Consider the following 20,789-nt stretch of genomic DNA (forward strand, 5'->3'; position numbering starts at 1 on the left):
TTCGCAATCAGCCATTGCATTGTCCAGAGGACAATACATTTACTGCGAGCAACGGCGTAGGAATTCGTCGAACGCCAGGCAACTCGTTCACCTTCACCCACCCCTCCGTGATCGTCAACCGCTCTCGTCGAACGTCGTATTTTCGGTCGGGATTTTCGGAAATTCGATTTAACCGGCGACGTCGCGGCGCGTCGTTTCGCGCCACCAAACTATTCGGATATCGAGTTGGTTCTCATAGAATTCCGTGATAATTGCCAAACCGACAGTCGACGCAGGTGTCTTTTACGTGGCGTCGATGCGCTTCTGGTTTGTCGTTTGTTTAAACCAAGCTCCATAGTGTTGGAATCGTTGATGGAATCGGTTATATTTCATTACGGAGAATCAATATGTTTATTGAGTAGGCGCGAGTACGATGGAAGGGCAATTTGGTTGGATGATGTTTGATAAAGATTCGATTTGTTCGCCGGAGTTAGTTGTAATTTACAAGGATTTTCAGACACTGACGAATCGCAGCGAAATGTATCATACGTCGTTGAACCGAGGAAGATTTGTGTTACGAGTTGATACGCGACACAGATAGGCGATACTGTTATATGACAAGGCATAAATTTTATCACCCCTTTTGCGACAAACCTTTCAACTTGAAGTTGACAGAGTCGCTCTATTTTATTATAACGCGTAGACACTCGGGGTACGAATGTTTATCTCATGCGAAAAAGTAGATTTTCTTAAAAATACAGAAGGATAAAATGTCACGAATCAAGTTATGAATAACACGAATGATAAGCGCTTAATTTGAAAAATACTGTGCCATGACCATCAAGCACGACTATAAAATCCTCGCTTTAATTTCATATGAAATGGTGTGTCATATAACTCGATCGCGGCCGCCTTTCAAATTCCATCGACTCACGTTTATCTCCGCTTTGTAGTAACCGTATGCTATTTAAACGTTTAGCTGCTCTTCGTTAATTTGGCGCGCAACATGTCGAGAGATCGCTGTATTTTGCAATCGTAATAGTCGCGTAATCCGACTTCGTTAATATCATCAGCCTTGTACCTCGTGCAACGTACGAGGCAATGAGTTAAATCGTAAGCTCTATTTTACGTCTGCACGTAAATTAAGGGTGACTTGTATGCATCGATCACGGAAATGGACCCTTGAAAATCATCATTCGGGACTTCGCACCCGAATTTTCTCATCTTTCCATCTCACGCGAATTCTCCAAAGTCGCGGAAGACGAAGGAAGTTCAATCTCGACCGAGTCAATCTCTTTAGTCGAGGATAGAGCGTCGGACGCGATGAAATTAGAGACACCTGGTATATATGCGGCAGCACTACGTCGTGCGGCATGCGGCGTCGAGAAGCTTTGGCGCAGGATGAGGATTTAGTATGTAAGGCACGTGTTCGCATCTGCCTTTATGAGCGTTTCCCGCGATTCCAGCGTTTCGTCCTCATTCTCAGGCAACCTTGCAGCAAGGCTTCGAGGTGGGCTCAGGGTTTTGGGATTAAGGGCGTCGCCGATCATATTAAGGCCGGAGATATCTCATCTGCTCCTTATCCGGCGGGCTACGAGCCCGCCAGTAAACTCCGCTGCGTTTGTTCCACATAAATTACAAGGACTTTGCCCATAGCACGCGATGTCGTTCAGTGTGTACGCGGCCTTAATGCCGGAAGGTCTCGTCAAACTTGCTATATCGTCGTGCCGGGACGAACAGTTTACGAGACGACCGGGTAAACCGATTTTAACATTGGCCCTCGGGATCAGGCTTGTTCGACGACGTTGTAATTGCTTTTCGGATTATCGCCGTTGAACTGAAACTTTGACTCGGTTTTTTCGATCAATTCACCACCGCTTTTGATGAACGCGTTGTTGCAGGACATAGGCTAAACTTTGTTATATCGATGGCGGGAAAGGTTTCACGTGGTATGCCGGTAATCCTTCTAAACTATACACCGAGAGTAGGAAATTAGAACGTGTATTAACACGTTCGCTATCCCTGTTCACAGAGAGATTCGACCGCTACAAACACCGTGCTTGGATTTTAATAACTTTCCAAGGTACGATACACGTCGTTGTAGTACTGAAATAAACATAATCCACTGCTTCTTATACTATGCTGAAATATCTTCATAAACGTATTCGCGTTATTGAAAGTGGAAACGCAAGGATTTCAGTTGCCTGCTACGTTATGGGACGGAATAAATACAAGATTGGAACTTTCGAACAAGCGTAAATATGACGGATAAATTTAAAGATCTTCTCGAACGAAAACGTTCTTCAAATTCTTCGTACGTCCTAGAATTCTAAGGGTATGCCAGATATCTGAGAATGGCAGTTCCAGATAGAGGATGTAGTCGAACTACAAAGTTTCTGATGTGAAAATGTGACACTACGCGCGTGAACTATGCCCGACGTATAGCGCAAGCAACTTCGCTAAATTTCGAAGAATATTTATCGCTCCTTCCTTGTTCCCCAACCAGTTTATATGTTGCTAGATATCCATCAAACGGTCGAAGACTCCATTATTATCCACATTTTTCAATCAAGCAAATATCCGCCATAACTTGCTCTGGTTCTTTGTTTCAACGCGTGCTTGGAAACTTAATAACACGACTGTTCGCGAATTCTCTAAAAATCGGTGTCAAGAGGATAAGGTGTAAAGGGCAGAGTGGATAGTCATTAATCAAAGGGAGTGACACGTGTTACTGAAAATCCGCGAAAACCGGTTTATCGGTTGGAATTTCCCGCTCTCGGGCGGCCGTCAATCCTCTTACTTGGCTGTCAGCTGGCGAGAAAATTGTATCCTGCCATTGATACCGTTGGTAACGCACGCGTTTTGCTCGGAGGCCATCGGGCTCCTCGACGACGCGACGCGTCCAGAGCAACGAGACGGGAATGTCGAGCGAGAAGCAGCCGACGGACGAAATTGGATCCTCGGTTGCCAGGAAAATTGCGAGCGACGCTGTTTCGCGCCTTGCCGAGTCGGGACCGCGTTTTACGGAATAGCCGAGGAAGAAACGAAAGCCTGCACGCGTGCCATCGTGAAATTTCACTCTCCGAGCGATAAACGTTCCGTAACCGCTCGTAATTGCATGGCCATCAAGTGTTCTCACTTGCAACCTGGAAAAGTCGAGGCTGTTCAGAGTAATGTGAAATTCAAGCCACGCGTAGCCAAGGACGAGAGTGGAAGTTTCGTTGAACTTTCTGTTATGGAAGATCTGTTCCTGATGTTGAAAAGAATCGACGTTCGCGGAAATTGTTAAGGCATGGGGATCCAGTAGAATTTGCGGATATTTCCTAAGTATGGTAATTGAGTCGACTGGTTGTTAAGATAAGGATGTGTCGAGTTATCGATCTCTAGTTGGGATCAAGAAAGATCCACGTTAAAAATGAATTTACCAAGAATACGACAAATTATTGTAGAATAAAGTAGAGATTCAATTTCTCAGCTTCGTAAATTTAAAAGGAACACCATGGCAATAAATTTCTTTAATTCACACTGCTGTAAAACAACGAAACGGGATATGTACTATACACGATCTAAAGAAAGTAGGAATACGATTTTCCACTTCTATGGGAATCGTTCCCCAGTATATTTGGACTGTACACGACTGTCAGGAACTTGAGAATTCTCCGACGAGAAACGATCGCGATACGGTTTCTCGCGAGCAGTTACGCGTTTCTTCGATAATACGATCCCTATCGTCCTTCTTTCGTTTTCCCCGAATACAGAAGCGCATCGGCTGAGAAGTTTCTTATTGCCGTACAAAGTTCTCGCGCAGAAACGACGTTAAACTGGCAAACGATTCGGCAACTTGCCGGCGAATATATATATATAAAATATCCGTGACGGTTCATGCCGGATTATATTCCTAGAAGCGTTTTATAAAACAGTAGAGTTACTGCACAAAATATGTAGAAGGTGTAACGAGTATGCCACAGAAAGGACGACGAACCTTTTTGCATCTTGCCGACTAGAACTTGCAACGATATTTTTACAACTGAATTTGTCACGCGGATCATACTCGAAATGCGATGCTTTCTTTTTTACGATTCCAAGATATTATCGAGAATTATACAGTAGCTTATGCTTCTTAATTGAAATCATTTTCTAATTATCTTTGAACATTTTAGAAAAGCTTATCGTCGCCTGAGTAAGAACGAAGAACCACGTATATCATAAATCGTTTCTACGGTTCTGAACATTACGCAATCGCGTTAAAAATATCGGGTCGCTATAAATCCAAGGTAAAGTCGCAGGACCGCCGACAAGTAGCTTTCTATCGGTCTCGCCAAGATCACTGACTTCTTCGACACAGAAGGGGAAACAGAAAGGGAAGAGCCAATAGGGAAAAAGGTCGCAGCAATCGGCGGCGATCGGGATTGTTCGCGAGTTACCGAGTTCAAGTCAAGATTAATGTTAACTTCGCCGTAGGAGTTAATAAGTCCAAGACCGATAAATCCCGCTAACTCCTCGTCCCTGTTCTCTTACTTCCCTTCCCTTCCCGTTTCCTCTTTTCTTTTCCCTCATTCTTCTCGTGCCTGTGCACAGCCCCTGCTGCTCCATTACAGTCCTCGTGACCGGTCGCTTACGCGCCGTCCCCAATCCGTCGCAGAGCTTTGAGAAACTCGAAAACTTTCCTGACGAGAAAAAGCCGACCGTATCACCCGTCGTCTCGGCAAGAAGCTCCCGACAGTCCCTTCTAGGATCATTTCCGCCGTGAATCCCCCAATGTTTTGTCGCGATTACTTGTATCCAATAGTTTTCATATTACGCGAAAGCTACACCGTTTCCTCGTCATTGTTTGTTGTATCACGTGCTCGTATACCACGTTGTTATGTGTAACTTTAATCCTTTGAATGCTAAATACTCTGGACACGAATTGTTTAGTCAATAACAAAATGTTTCTATAGTTTCTATTTAATTGCTTTTCAATTTAAACTGTACCATTTTTTGAACAGACAGATCACCGAGGATTCTGCGCTTCGCGTAGTTGAAATATTTAAATACGTTTGAAAGAGATAAACTAGCGACGAAAACGAGGAGGGCAACTAGAAATTGTGTAGGAACAGCGATCCGACACGGTCAGCTTTCACGTTTCTACAGGAAGAAATAGAACGGAAGTTGGTCGCTAAAGAGGACTCTCTGGAAAAGCCCTGTCAGGGAAGCTGACGTTTAATTTAATAAATGCCGCGCTGTCGTGTTCTTTCTTTTCGCTTCTTTCCTTTGCGACTCTCATGGAAGGGCGTTTCCGCGCCATTTCCTCCTGGCGCTGGTAACTGCCATTCCGTTGCCGTTTAAAATTTCTTCGGAAAAACTACGCGAGCCTGGACGAGGTGCAGCTTATTAAAGGGGTCGAACTCGTAGGCACCAAGTTTCTCGTAACTTTGAAATTTCTGTTTCGTACTTGCTCTCGTTTAAGCTTAACACCACAGTGCCAATTTTTGTCTTTTCTTTCGTTCTTTCCTTGTTTTCGCAGGAATAGAATTTAAGTTGCGAATGATTATTTGCCTAAAAAATGTACGTCAATCCTGAATTACGAGAGCAGGTTCTTTAAAGTATTTCCGTTTCGCAGTTTCGCTTATTTTATTAAATATTTTATATGGATCTATGAGTAAGAATTTGTAATTTTGTTATATAATAAAATAGTACTGGAGGTTTAAAACAACATAGGCCTGCAATTATCAATCGAAAGTTTTTCCTACTGAAATAACTTGGAACGAAAATTTGTTATACCGTAGTAGAATATCTCAGCACACAAATATCATTAACCCACTCCACCATATGTATTGTTTCATCGTTCTACGCGTTCATTTGATCATGTAGTATGTTTTCCAATTCTGTTGAGTAAGCAAAAGCCGCTGTAACGAAATAACGTAGTCTGGCCGATCGCGGAACACGGTGTCAACCAGATACAATTTCAATTATTAGCGACACGAGCCTAATACCATCAGTGTCTATTGTTGTCACGGCTAATTGCGGACGGCTTAATGGAATTTCCGAGTAGACGGGAATCATGTAAGCTCAACAATGACGAATGTTGTGCGATATAAACTTACGACTGTTATAGAACTTCGGGATTTACCGAAATTACCTAGTTTATGTAATTCACTTTGGTGCCGTTCGCATGTACAATAGTATGATTTTCATGGCAAGTTACAGTAATTTCTTCGAAAAAATACATTTTCTAAAAGGAAATTAAAGTTTCTTGTGGTGAAATCTACTGAATTATTTTAGATTGCGCTGGATTTCTCGATAAAACCACATTTTTAGAACGAACGCTGTACGTGTAAATGTTTTGAAACTGATTCGCGAGCATGATTGCGAGAGAAGGACGTAGACGAAGAATCGGGACAAGTATACCGCGCACGTGGGCACAGTTACGAAAGACGTGAGTACGAATCTGGAAAGGAAACTTTCTTCATTTTTCGCCGTTGCTTGATCGGTTCAAAGTTTTCCCTGAAATATCGCGAGAATCAATCCCCGACGCGAATGGCCCCGATCGAACGGTCTTTTCTACGCTTTCCCGTTGTCGTTTGAGTTTAGAGAAGTAACGAGTCGACTTCCGACCGGTCCGACGCTTCGTCTTACTTCATCCTGCGCGTTTGAAAAAGTTTGGTAAAGGTAGAACGACGAAAACCTTGCTTTGTGAATTATACGCTTTTATGGCTGTCCTCTTGCATTCAGCAGAGACTTACGCCAGATCAGGATTTTCAAATATCTTTGTCCATTTGTAGACAAATATATTCGATTTCATGTTTATAGGTATGTCTGCTAGTTAGCTTTATCGATGAATTTATTCGAAATACACACACATATACACACTTTCTCTGCTTTATTTCACTGCAGTGAATTCTTTCACTTGGTTATTCTTTAAAAACTGTGTATAAATAAAATTATAACTTGCAATAATTCGAAATGAATAACAACGACCCATTGTATGGAATCGTTACATTTTGAAAGTAATTTAATTTAAGCTATTTTAATTAGATACTGTTAGCAAATTATACAACTATTTGCGTGAGATACAGTAATTACAGTCGATGTCTATTTATCTCGTATAGAATGGATCGCAGATCCCGCGAAAATGAATCAGACAATTTAAATACCATTCTCTGCAGATAAGCAGTACACGCGGGCAATTTTGGTCGGAAAGCGTTGAGCATAGCTATAGAGCTCTCGCAATAGGGATAGAGATGATTTCCGTGAACCTTAGGTTTAGCCAGCTCAGGCCGCATCACTGTTCGCCAAATTCTCGTATGTACATATCTCACTTTCTGTCAATATTATCGGTTGGTATTAGTGTATCGATTAAACCGATCTCGATTAGTGCGTTCTATGCTCTCCTCGCAACTAAGTACAACCATTAACATCGACTTCGCTAATAATCTCTATCTTCGAAAATAAAAACCCTTCTGAATTTAACATTTCTATTATGTACAAATGCATTTACTCGTTATTTATATTCGAGCAAATTTATTATGAAAGAAAAGAAGATGTTTGTTCCGGCGGCAAATTCTTTCTCTGGCATAGCATTTGACAACTATCGGTTTATTGGGGAGAAGAAGAAGACGAAAGAGAAAAAAAGAAGGGAACCGACGGTATACGCATTTCGTCTTCAGCTTCGTATACAGAATGGAGGAAACGGAAAATCGAAAGTGCTTCACCGCCATTTCCGGCGGCCGCTCTCTCACGGCTGGTGTACCTCGGGCGTTGCTGTCGAATGCAAAAAAGGAGAATGAAATATCGCGTCTGCGAGCACGACGCGTGAAATTCTTTCGAAAATAGCTTCGTTATACGAGATGCCCGGTTTACACGCAGCTGTAAATCCTTTCGATTTAGATGGCACCGCGAAAATAACAATTTTTCCACGAACATTCGTCCCTCCAGTTGGTAGAAGAGAGTTGCCTCATCGCATTTTCCTTCGCCGATGTTCTCATCAATTTTTGCTCGTCGAATCGTAAAGTTTTCCAACGTGATACAAACGTCAGCTCGAGGGGACAAATCATCTCTGAAATTACAGTCTACCCCCGGTTGAACTCAGTGAATGTCGCGCGAACGGAAACACCATTATCCCCTCTGTTCCTCTGTCGCGACTTTTGACACACTTTCCGGCTTGTTACAGACGAAGCGAATATAGTGCCGGCAAGCCACTGGCTTACCAGACATTGCCAATTTTTCAGACTTCGCATGGTTATCTAGTTCTCAGATCATCCTGAACTTTACTGTCCATCTGTGTACGCTCTGATTCGGTTTGATAAGTTTCTTTAGAACCGGAAAGTTGAAAGAAAGTTTGGTCGTATGTAGGACGACCGAGGTGCCGGGAAAAATTGGAAAATTTCGAAATATCGAGAAACTCTGCTCTGCCTGGTCTGACTATCCCAACGATAAATCAGATTTCGTACCTATATTCTTCCTATTTACGTAACAAATATTTCTTATTTCAAATTCCAACATCTCACTCTTCCATTCGAGGACAATCGTAATCAAAATATAATTCATTTTACACTAACTTTAGCATCTAGCTTTATAGTAGATGAAAAAAATCTTTCTCTAGACCCCGTACCTTTAATTCAGTTCAGAGATAATAGAAGCTATTATAGAAAATAGAGATACGAAGTAATTACAATACTTTTTCCCTTTCTTAGGGATAAGCAAAAATTGTAGCGTCTACGCGAATGTAATCACGCGCACGCACGTCTATGTATGTGGCTGATCGTGGCTGTTACTGTGTTATCCGTCGGTTTGTGGGAGTGGCAACACGTGTTTCCCATGTGTGTCAACCCGCAGTCTAGTCGCAGAGAGGACGAGAAAGGGGGATATCGGCGCGATATCGGCCTGTACGACTTCTCATAGAGTCGGGCTGCATACATATCGTCGGTTTCGTAGTGCCGCGTGGCACGAAGTGCACGAAACCCTTGCGAAGCTGAGCGAACGCGTCCATGTGTTTCGCATGCGCGGTCTACTTCTATTAGCCTTCCTATGGTAGAACACTTCTTTGCATCTCGAGGTAATTTTTCATAAGCGAGGGAGAATGTCTTTTGCTCAGGAACTTAGCCTGTACGAGGTATTCCTCTGACATTTTCCTTTCCCTTTCACATAACGTTGACTGAGAGGAGAAACGGTAACGTGATTGTGAACGATATTGACTACTTTCGACGAGAGTAAAGAAATATATGAAAAGCGAATAGAGAGTAATTATTGATCGGAGTTTCTTTTGAACGATGAAATAAATACAATTCTGAATAATACGACATCGTTTTCCAATAGAGTCGATTTAAAAGAGGAATAAAATAGGTCGTGTTGAAAATTTGTGTACCTACTCTAAATACGAAAATGCATACATGATTGTATCAGATAGGATTCTATTTATAAGATGTTCAGGTACAATTCAAAAGGAGTACTCTACTGCATAGATTAATGTAATTACGTTTCACAGTGGTACATTTTACTAATGTAAATCTGAATTAAAGGTTAATTTTGGTCCTTGTATTCTCTACTGAATTTTAAAACATTTTCCTTCTCGCGTTTTATCTTGCAATATACTTCCTTGAAAAAGGTGGTAAATACAGGGGAAAGTGGTTTTATTTGCGATTTCTCTGGATCGTTTGCTAAAACCTTTGGGGAAAAAATTCTTGTTGAAAAATTAATCTATCCCTAGTAGCCATGTTTCGCGAAAACGCTTTCATTAAAAAGTTGCTTAACTAGGAATATTTGCAGATATTGTTATGAGGCGTCAGGCGCACAAAGCGTTATTGTTCTCATTTGTTAAAGTCTGGAAAATATGTAGTTGCTTGTTTCGCGAAACATACTTCCGTTGCAGGTCCCGTAACCAGGCATCGGGATACAGCGCGCTAACGAAAATATTTATTAAAAATTTACAACAACAATTTCCACGATGCTTTCTCTCGTGTTTCTAACAGACGCGCTTCTACGTGCGGCCGGCTATTAGGAAACCGTTCGATTAGACATATCGTGGAAATGGACGAACGAGTTCAATTAAGAAACAATTATAGGCGTGGCAACGAGAACTCGTTTTCTGGTTGGCGGATAAAAATCCGACGGTCAACGAGCGTGGCGGGATGGCGCGGTGTGGTGCAACGACGCAAAATTGTGCTCGTGGAGTCCTTATGAATCGCCAACACGATGTAATTACGTCGGCATTGCAACAAGTAATTTCGGAAAAGCGGTGCTCGTTCGCAAACCAACGAAATTCGTGTAGGAACGAGAAAAGAAAAGAGAAAGAGAGGGAAAACGCAGGAAAAAGAAGAAGGATGAAACTATTCCATTGAATTTAAAACGATATTTCCCTTTCATTGATTTTTACACTACTCTGCCTTTCTAGTGTTGTGAAGCATTTTCACCTCTCTTCTTCGTTGTTTAGTCATACGTGGAACGCCACAGATTTAAAATACATTTGTTCGACTCTCGAAAACCATTTTTTCCCGATGCTCAAGCGTACCAGTGTAGATCGCCGTAAATGCATATGCGTGATAAATTACTGGATGACGAACGAGCGATATTTCTGCGTTAATATATTATAACGGAACTGTGTACGTGAGCGTGCGCGTGCACGTGGTATAACAAAAACCATCCTCGCTTAAAAAATCCTGTGGCCGTAACGTGTGTTTAATTGCAAGAATTATCGCGTTGCCTTGAGTAACGTTAGTTGTAATTCGTATCAACGATCCAGTCCAATCCATATAAACACGCCGCTTGCTTACTTGAAACATACATTTGACCTTGGCTTTTTATTTTTTCAATTCTCTGAAAACAGTTCATCGGATGACTGAAATTGTCGATATTAAGTTACGAAACGTTCGTCTGCCGCTATTGAATAGAATAATACCGGGTTTCTCATATTAATTAAACAATTAATTCGATTAAGCAAACTTTCAATTATAATATCGCTATCGACAGATTTCAACGAATTAACAATTTTCAAGAAATAGATTCTCCAGTAATTTGAATCTTTTTCGTGCTTTTCTAAACTCACATGTTCCTTATACTCTCCTGACTCCTCGACATACGGCAAATCCCTATCGTTTGGACGCTGTAAGTCTCGAGTTCATGCAGGAAACTTGTAATTATTTGGAACGTCATACGTGGTTGTGTGGCGGACGCGAAGGATCTTCATTAAAGGACCGAGCCACGAAAGGATAATTAAAAGTTTCGCGAAGGGTGAAGCTTGCGGAGCGAGCTGAGGGGGAAATGTTGCGCGACTCGGCCATCCTGAATTTCCCTGTTATTTGCTCCTCGAAATTGCCCCGTCTATCTACCTTGCCCTCGATCCGTGCATCTTCCTTCCTTCCTTGAATTTCGTTGTTCGGGAAACCTTGGATCAGGCTGATCCGCGCCCTGAAACGTTAATTACGGTTGTCTGAGGCCGCGACAAAGTCGACGAAAGTTTGCCAGCAGGCTACGGATTGGGCACAGCCCGGGGAAGACACTTTGATTTTGTCAACACGTGATTTCGTTACGCACGCAATTAAGAGAGTTGTGTTCATATACGATCTTCTTTGATGATGAATGTTGAACTTGAAGGGTTCGCAAGAGTGTTAAGGTTTTATTTGATTTCGGAGCTAATTTCAACTTTCTAAATGGAATTAGGTAATTTTTGGTCTGATCTTACGGTACGTGGTGAAAAGTGTGCTTCTTGGTTAATCGATATCTTATAAACATCTTTTGCTTACGTGTTGGTAATAACGTTCATATTTTATACCGTATGTACTTAACAACTTTAAATATGCACGAGAAATGATGAAATTACGGTACAGTAATTTTCATCAAATCCCTAAGTATGAATTTCGTTGAAATGGAGGCAACTTCAAACCGTTGTTAGTTTCTAACTTCGAACTTATCGAAGATTCTTGAAGTTCCTCGAAAACAGCGTGCCTTCGTTAGATAATCTCCTACGTTAATTATTTTACCGATTATCTTTTTCTTGCAAATATCAGACGAGATAAGATAAGTATCACACTAGAGAGAACGAGTACAATCGAGACACGCTTCAGTATGCTTGCGCCATTAAAAATTCTTAGCCTAGCTAACACGATACGTATCGTGACTAATTTTACTAATAATTAATCCCTTTCTCTTTACAGATATGTCTTACAAGCCGCAGCGTCCCATTATCGAGGGTGAGTGTTAAATAGAATAAAACTACTTTTGTGCTTGATAGTCTTTCTAGGCTCGCATAAACTGCTTAAAACAGACGTATTTCACACTTTGGAAAATTACTAGCAACAGTGAAACACGGCAAATATAGTCAGACATCAAAAACACTCGATACCCAGAGAAAAACAGAGAAAGATAGCGAACGACGTAGCACAATCGCGTTATAATGGTTTGCCAGCCGATGTAAACTAGCAAGCACGCGATATTTAAAAGCGAGTTATCTCGTAGATTGTTGGACACGAGGGTTCGCGTCTTTCTAGCCGACTCATGACTCAATTATACCGGGATTGCAACCAGCTAGCGAATTTCGAAATCACACCGTTTCGATTCGAACGATCACGCTATCGTAGCCACGCTGACAATCTTTCCTTGTACAATGAACGGCCGTTCTTGAAAGTTATTTCTCTCGACGTGATCGTGATTATTTTGCACACCCTCGTCCGCTATCGTGAAACTGGCAATTTTTCAGTAGTAGAGCTATGCAATGGTCAGACATTAATAGTTGGAATTACGAGTTAGAGGATTGTGAAATTATTGCGTCGTTGCGTGGATTGCTGTAAAGTGCGTTTACATTCAAGCGTTTATCTCTCTTTTTCCCTTTTTATTTATCTTGATTTGTGGGTGGAGTGATTTTTTCCCATTGCAGTAGAATAGAATTTAGCTGCGTCTAGATTCCGAACGGTGCATGAATATTTCTTCCTAAATCAAGATTGCTGATAATTGTTCGATCGCGGGCTTTTTACGCAACCAGGCTGCATTTATTGTTGTTATTCGAAACATGTTCCGATCATTATCTTTTGTAACGTTGAAAAGCTACGTACTTCTATAAAACACCGATACAAATCATACTGTCAAACGCATTATGCGAGGGCTCTTTTTCAACCATCTCACGCATTTCCGCCATTGTTGCACGGTACCTATTTGCACGCCATACTATTGGCGTATTTTGTTCAGGATTTTCGTTGGTAATGTTTGCATTTCGTGGTCATTGTAACACGATCATCTATGCATGTGCATGGCAGATGTTGGTACTTCGACAAAGTATCATGCATGGATATGGCCGGGTCATTGTTTCAATGAATCGCAACTCTTGCATTAGCTTCAATAGAACGTCTAGCGAAATTGAAAAAGAAAATGTTGGCAAAATTTCTGAAGAAAATTACAACTATGAAAAATATATCATTAAAGGATGAGTGTATTACCGATATGCTTGCGTTAATTTCGCGTTACTTTTATTATTTCCGTTACATTTAAGAATTACTAATAGCTTAAAATCCTGTCGTATAAAATGTTCTTTATCATCGTGAGTAGGGAAGCTTTCTTATAATAACCAATCTTGAAAAACATACCGCGATAATTATAAAAGGAATTTGTCGAAATTTCTCTCGAAACGAGTAAGTACGTCTTTCGATAATTGGCAATTACGTTTAAATCGATTCATCGAACGATAATTAATCTTTAAAGCTCGATCTCGGTTCATTAATCATTTAATTCGCCTTTTCTTTGCGTGACGGTGCATAATTCTGGGAATTCGGCGTAGCTACGAACGAGCAACCGACTGCGTTGAAACATCGTTACATCTGATCGCCTTAACAAGGGTAGAAATTACTTTAACGCGTTTGGAGAGCAGCGGGGCGGATCGCGTGAAATTTGTAGCGCAGGGAATGTCGATTATCAATTATTAGGGAAGTTGGTCGTGTAAAGGACGAGGCGGACGTTAGGTACAGTTATACCATTATTTGAATAGTTCATCGATACGATCGTTTCGGCAATGCGCACTGCGGATATCCGAAGTTTCAACATTCGGATATTGAATATGGTTAGGCGGAAATTGGGAATATTCGGGATACTTTGGTCCATGTTACTTCGGGCAACATTAGATGTTTCGATGACAACGATGCGCCTGGCCAATTAGTTTTGAATTCCGCGTAAATCAGTCTTGAAAGGTCGTGTACGCGGCGGAATAATTGGAAACGGTCCCGATTCCTCGCGATTCGAAGCGACGGTCTGTCAAATTCATGCGCTCGCAAAGTCTGATTAGTAGCCAGAACAGATGCGAGGAGAAAGCGAATAGATATACGGACAAAGGACACGATATTTAATACTTCGAACGTGAAAACAATGGTACAACTTTATTCGATTTATCTTTAATGTTTTATAAATCATCGTTCGACAGAAATTTTGCATCGTTTCTACGTTACACGCGTGAATTTTAATGCATCTTCTATCCGTTTAATAACAGAACTATCTTTTACCAATTCTACGGGCCACGAAATTTCGAAACACAAAATTATCTTGCATTTTCTTTGTCCAAGCTTTGAACATTAAATATTTGAAGTAAATGAAAATTATATCTCATGACAATTTAAGTTCTCTATGCTATTAATTGGAACATAAACATCTCACGATTAGTAGATAATTATTTTCGGTAATAAGTCTGAACTTGCAAGTGTTACGATATGCGCGAAAGAATAAAGCTTGACAAGTACACTGCTCGTCTCTCAAGATTTAATTCTCGAAATCCTATCAAGTGTATTATTTAAATATAAAATTTTAGTAACCATCGTGTGAATACTCCTTCACACGTTTTCGTGCATCGGCTTAACGTTTGCCAAGCATCGTCTGTAGTGTTTGCACAGAATCGTTCAAACGTTCTGAGAAGCTCGCGTTTTCGAGCGCATTCGCGTTGCCAAGAAAAGCCACGAATATCTCTGTATTTCGTACTCTTAGATAGAGGTACTCGGCGCGCCGCCGCGAAATTTATTCCATTTACGAATGGCTTTCCAGCAAATAATTTTTATCGGGTCTCATCTAGCTCGTAGTTTCGCTTCCGTTCCGTAAAAGGATAAGGAATTCCGCATAATTCCAATAAATAATACACCATGCTAACGAGACGCCCTTTTTCGCTTTTGCCTTTACCTCTCTTGAAACAATATTCTGCCGACTTTATTCACGGCACACGTAGCATTATATAGAGACCGTTTCGCTCTAACTCAGTTACGAGCAGCTATTCGCAAATTTATTCACGGTATCGGCACTCGAAATTTAATTGAACAAAGGAATTCTTAGAACCACGAGAAAAGCGTGCTGAATAGAAGGTGTAGGGGTTAAGAGCTTTCGATTGGATCGGTGGCAAAGTAGTGTGTACTTTCAAAGTTTTTATGGAGTTGAGCAATTTTTGTTCTCATGTCGAGGTAAAGAACCGGAGTTGATCGAATTCTTTGAACTGAGATTTTAACTTTTATTCCTTAAGCAAGTTGACTTAAATCTTTTTGCGTAGCTTATGTCTGTACGTATTTTCTTCTACTCGAGTTTAGTAGAGCTTAGTGTCTGTCGTTTAACGTAAGTAATTTTCAATCTAATAGGTCTCCAAACGCGAAAATGTAACGAAAATAGCGCAATCGAGGAAGTAGTAACGGACAGTACATAGCCAGACATCCGCAAACGTTTGAGATTGCCGTACCTTTCGACGTGCGCGTTATATTGAAAAATGTTTGAAACATGAACCACTTCACTTAATTAAAGCATTTCAAGCATACTCAGCTTTATCAGACATTTTTTCGAAACTTGAAAAACTTTCCCTCTATTTTTTTCTTTTAAAGAAGCTTATCGTTCAGAGAGCTTTTTCATCATTATAAACGACGTTTGCACGAGTTTTACACGATACATAAAATTTTGAGCACGACTTTTAAACTTTGCTGCTCCCCAGCTACTTTTTAGTAAAATTACTTACACATCGGCACCTCGTATATTTCTCCTGTCATATAAATTAACATTACACTCTTTCGTATATTTCGCCGCGCCTGTTACATAATTTCTGTTCATTTGCACAATTTTAACTGTTCTCTGTATATTTTACGGCATCCAATATATTGCATACATTAATTGCGAAGCATTTCACATATTGCAAGGCTCGAACACCTACAACGTTTTAAAAAATAGTTTCTCCGAATTGTTTTGCGTATCGTTGCTTTCGAAGAGCAATCCACGTAAACGAGATGCGCCCTGTATCATCACTGATATGCTATTTTGTTATCTCTAGCAAGTATATCGCGATATGATACGCATCAGCCACATTACTGTCAGTCGAACTGGTCGCATCTACGTCGTATCTTTCGCGTGCGTTCTCGTGTAACGTGAACGTTCGTATGTTCGCATGGGTTATTGTTTCGCGATTAAACTTTAAATCGTGCTAACAGCATGTATGTTTGCCTTTGAACGCGTTTTTATCAGAATGTTGCGTTTCGTGTACGCCATATAAAGATATATTTCATGTCGATGAAGATTAGAATCGCCGGTAGATGTTTAAAGGGGATAATACACGTGGCAATTATAATTCTTCTCACAGAAGAATGATCTTTTTTCAACGATAGTGGCTTTGAATTATTTCAGCCTGAATTTATGGTACCTTGATAGGCCTTAAATACGAGCGAGCACGTAAAGGTTTGTTAACGATGATGCATCTTTAAAGATAGTTTGAGACGGTATATAGCCTGCGTATTTGGGCTTGATAAAGTTTACGAGGGGGTCAAAGGCCGAATAGAGGCTTCATGTAAAGTACGTGGCTCGAAGGGTAGGCAATTTGAAGTTGCACGACTATCGGTTGTTAAATGTTTAACGGCGGTGTGCTTGGTAAGGCGAAGCCTGTGTCAAGCGATTTTGTATCGTTAATCATTATTAATTTAAAAGAAGGGAACTTTGCGTTTCGTGAATTATAAGCAGCCGCGAGCCTTATTCCCGTTTATGTAACGCGAACGGGATGTTTAACTTCCGTAGTTCAACTTTAAATTCCGAATATTTTCTTGGATAACAGCTTAAAATAATCAACTCCCTGATTTTACCTCAAACAAATTAATTACGACGAAACCATGTTTGTGCAAAAGCACATACTTCGAAGTAATTCTTGTAAAATCGAGTCCGGTCACATTAATATATACGTTACTATCTCAGAAATGCATAATGTTCGAATTTTGCTCGATTCGCTGCGAACTTTTCATTCGCGCAGCTCGATAATTAGTAACCTTCCAAAACGTAAATTTTTCCCGCGCGTGTAACACGCATATGCATATCTGTATGTGGTTATTCCAAATGAAGAGGAGAAGGGGAAACTTCCATTTATGCTTTATCGTTGGGTCGAAAAAGGGTTTTCCTGAATACGAGGGGAAAAGAGCCGCGGCTCCATAGAGATCACTGGATGAAAAAAGTAGAGTAGAAATTCCGCCAAAAATATTCTACGAGAGCGGGTGCAGTTACTATAAATCGCTGCGTCCTCCGTTTTCCCCCCAGCCGCTTATACGCCCCGTCGCGGCGTCGCTGGTGCGAATGCGAGTAAGGCACGGGAATGAAAGAGACAGAGAACAGGGGTAAAGGAACGCAGCGGTTGGGCGAAAAAAAAAGAGTCCAGCCGATAAATTACATGTAGAAAAAACCGTGGCACCAACGGTGGATGGGGTGAGAGAAAGAGAGAGAAAGGAGGAGTCAGAGAGAACCACAAAGGCAGATGGAGGGAGAAGGAAAGAAAGAAAGGGTTAGAAAGGGAAGAATTGTCGGTTCACGTGATATAAATGCGAGAGGGTGCACAGAGCTCGCTTTTTACGGGTTTTTCTGGCTCTTCTTGGAATCACGTTACACCGGCCAACATTATCGAGCTGCTCGCTAATATCAGCCACGAGATTTTACCGAACTCTTTCGATTGCCACTGCGACAAAGGGAAAAGTCGAGTATCAGGATTTTTGTGCTGACGAAATTTCGCATCATATCAAAGACGTCATAAATTTCGAGCGGAACGTGAAATTTTGTTTAACGATCGTTCGCATACTTTGATAGTGTCCCACGGTGTAGGAGGAACGTCCGTTAGCATCGACACGAAAAAGGGTGCTACGAAAAAGTAAACAGTGTGACAACGAGTGAGATTCACCGCAAAATCGGCCGGGCACGAGAAAAAGAACTAGGGCTGCAGCATGAATTCGCGCGAGAGAAAGGGAAAGAAAGAAAGGGAGAGAGTGCATCAAGGGAAAGCTCGTGAAAGTCGGTGTTCTTACTATTCCTGGGATCCGTGGTTAGGATATTTCTTGTTTCGTCACGTGAGTTGCGAGTCGGTCGGTGCCGCTTTGTGTGCTCGGCACATACGCGTCTTTGCACAGAGCTGTACGTGGCGTGCAAGCTATACTCGCAGATAAGGTTACGTTAAGAAATTGCTTTCTGTGGGACGAAGCCAAACCCGAAGAAGAAACTCTCTTGCACGCGGTAACCTTCTCTTTTTTTTTCCTTTGCCTTTCCCCTATATTCCTTTTTCACCGTGTCTAGTTTCGACCTCGTCCTCTACTCTTCGCGTTTAGCGTTTCCCTTTTCTTTCCCCTAACCGACCGTCGTAGTCGCATCGTCATCGTTCTCCTCGACTCTTACTTATACCGCTTCGGCTTTCGTTTCTGTCCACTTCCTTCCGTGGAGATGCGCGCCGACAAAAGGTGACGGAGCCTCAAAGGGACGCACCGAGAGAACGCAGGAAGCCATGCATCTTCCTTTGAGTTTCCACGAAGCCAGTCCAGTTTCTCGCACGCCATCTCAGCGTGACCGAGGGGGAGGACGATTATTTTGTTACGATAGCAACTGTATTTCTGCGTTTCAATGTTTCGGCCACCCTGCTGGGTTTCCCTTTCGCGACACGTGATTACACTTGGAATCCTGTTTCTAAACGAGAGTCGGATTCAATGTGAATGATCTTTGGTGTTTCTCGGAAAGCTTTAACGGAAAGAGGCGTTCTATAGAATTGGAATTTTCATAAAAGGAAGTAACACTTTATCGTGTTACGATATATTCTAATATACTTTCTGATATTTAGTATACGATATACATAAGGTATAACGAGAGTTAAAGTTACGGTTAGCAAGTCTGCAACTGTTCCTCGGTACGATACGGTGAATATTGTAGCTTATTACGCAGGATTATGTACCTTTGCACGTCCGATTTGTATTTCACGGATAATAACATCATATGATATGCAAGTTGGAAAACAGTAATTTCGGAATCCGATAATTTCGATAATTCACCTGCCTGATCGACTGATTATCTTCTCCGTCGATTTTCACGGCTATTACGAGATAAAATCCTACTCTGTTTGTGCCAATAACACAAACAGTTGCTTCGCCTGTCGCATTAATTTCACAGGATCGCTCTTCTTTTTTTCTTTGTAATATCGATCGTGCCCGGCGGAAGGATTAATTTGCGACAATAAATTGAGTCGTTGAAATATCTGCCTGTTAGTCGACAATCCTGTATACATTCAATGTATCCAACGTGCACGGTAACCGCGTAATGCGCGGCATAACAACGAGCGATAACACTTTATTATATTTTACAAACCGGTCAGCGGCACCGGTTGCATTATGAGGGAAAAGTCGATGTTCGACCAAGGGCGAAAGGAGGGAGGGCGGGAACACACGTGAGCATGGCGGGATATGGGGGGGACAGGGGATAGGATTAAAATTAGTCTGTCATATTAACAGCAGCGGCGGGCAATTTACGTATTATTTAAACCCGTTTGCTGTAAATAAACGGACTGAGCGTTAATCTCATACAAGTTATAATGAAAAGCAAACGCTGCGCTTGTTTAGCCGGCTCACTTATCATGTTCTTTGGACCAAAACCACGGTTCTTCTTTTTTCTTTCTATTCGTCTCGTTAATATTGGTCGCGCAGGGACCGGAAAAGTTAATTGCGGACTGGGAAAAAAGTTTTCTCCGTGAGAACTTGGAATATAGCGATACGGTGCCGAAATATTGAATAGAAATGAATGAAAATATCTTTATTGCGATTGCACGAAACGAAAAAGAGAGGGAGATATTATTTTCGTAAATCGTTCGTACTACGTTATAATACGTTTCATACCATGTATTACAATATTTAATAACATATTCTGTGATCTACGGTTAATATTTGATACATATTCGGCTGAATTATTTATATAGCGCCAAAAAAGCAGACGTTTCTTTGAAAAAGCTATATAAACGAAAATATTTTATTTACGCAATGATCCGTTGGAAACTGAATTAAACTCAGATAGTTATGTTCCGTTTCTATGGCTTTGCAATTTTTAAACGCGTGACTTTGTCGCACCTTTGATTAGTAATCGGTGTGTATAAAAATCCTTTTTATCGAAACTATATGCACAACGTGCGTATGAAAATATTTCGCTTTCAAATATATAACACTGTGGTCATACAATAATTATCAAAGAGAGATTAATTAATGAAGCATTTTACTGTCTATTAAGGCAAGTACAAACAATTCATTAATCGGTTGTATTCGATGCAACGCATTATTATTATTAATTCAGCTGTAAACGAGAATTCGATATTAGACAAAGACAATGGAAAACAGTGATCGGTTTTATTTCGTGCTTTCAATTAATCGTGACGCTAATTTCAACGTGATTCAAAGTTTTCGACAGTCGTTTGATAATTTAGTCCACGTCCTCAAAACCTTCTGCCCGTTACTAACTTAATAGATATCGGCTCACATTAATTACAAATCGAGTCCTGATTATCCTGAAAATTGAATTCAAAACTGAGATAGAATTTAAAGCGAACTCAGCGAAAGAATTTTGTT

At 41.0% G+C, this 20,789-nt stretch overlaps 1 protein-coding gene across 9 annotated transcripts in view; it reads left to right on the plus strand.

Moving 5' to 3' along the window:
* Positions 1-20,789, plus strand: part of LOC139995443 (agrin) — a 385,320-nt gene that overhangs the window by 126,334 nt on the left and 238,197 nt on the right. For 8 of the 9 annotated variants that reach the window (XM_072018917.1, XM_072018918.1, XM_072018913.1 and 5 more), the window contains one exon: positions 12,111-12,146. The exons of the other annotated variant lie outside the window; for it this stretch is intronic. In XM_072018917.1, coding sequence (XP_071875018.1) covers positions 12,111-12,146 — 36 coding nt within the window. The remainder of the gene's footprint in view (positions 1-12,110; positions 12,147-20,789) is intronic. 9 annotated transcript variants of the gene reach the window in all.

This window comes from Bombus fervidus, chromosome 16 (genome assembly GCF_041682495.2).
Source record: "Bombus fervidus isolate BK054 chromosome 16, iyBomFerv1, whole genome shotgun sequence".
Taxonomy (NCBI): Eukaryota; Metazoa; Arthropoda; class Insecta; order Hymenoptera; family Apidae; genus Bombus; species Bombus fervidus.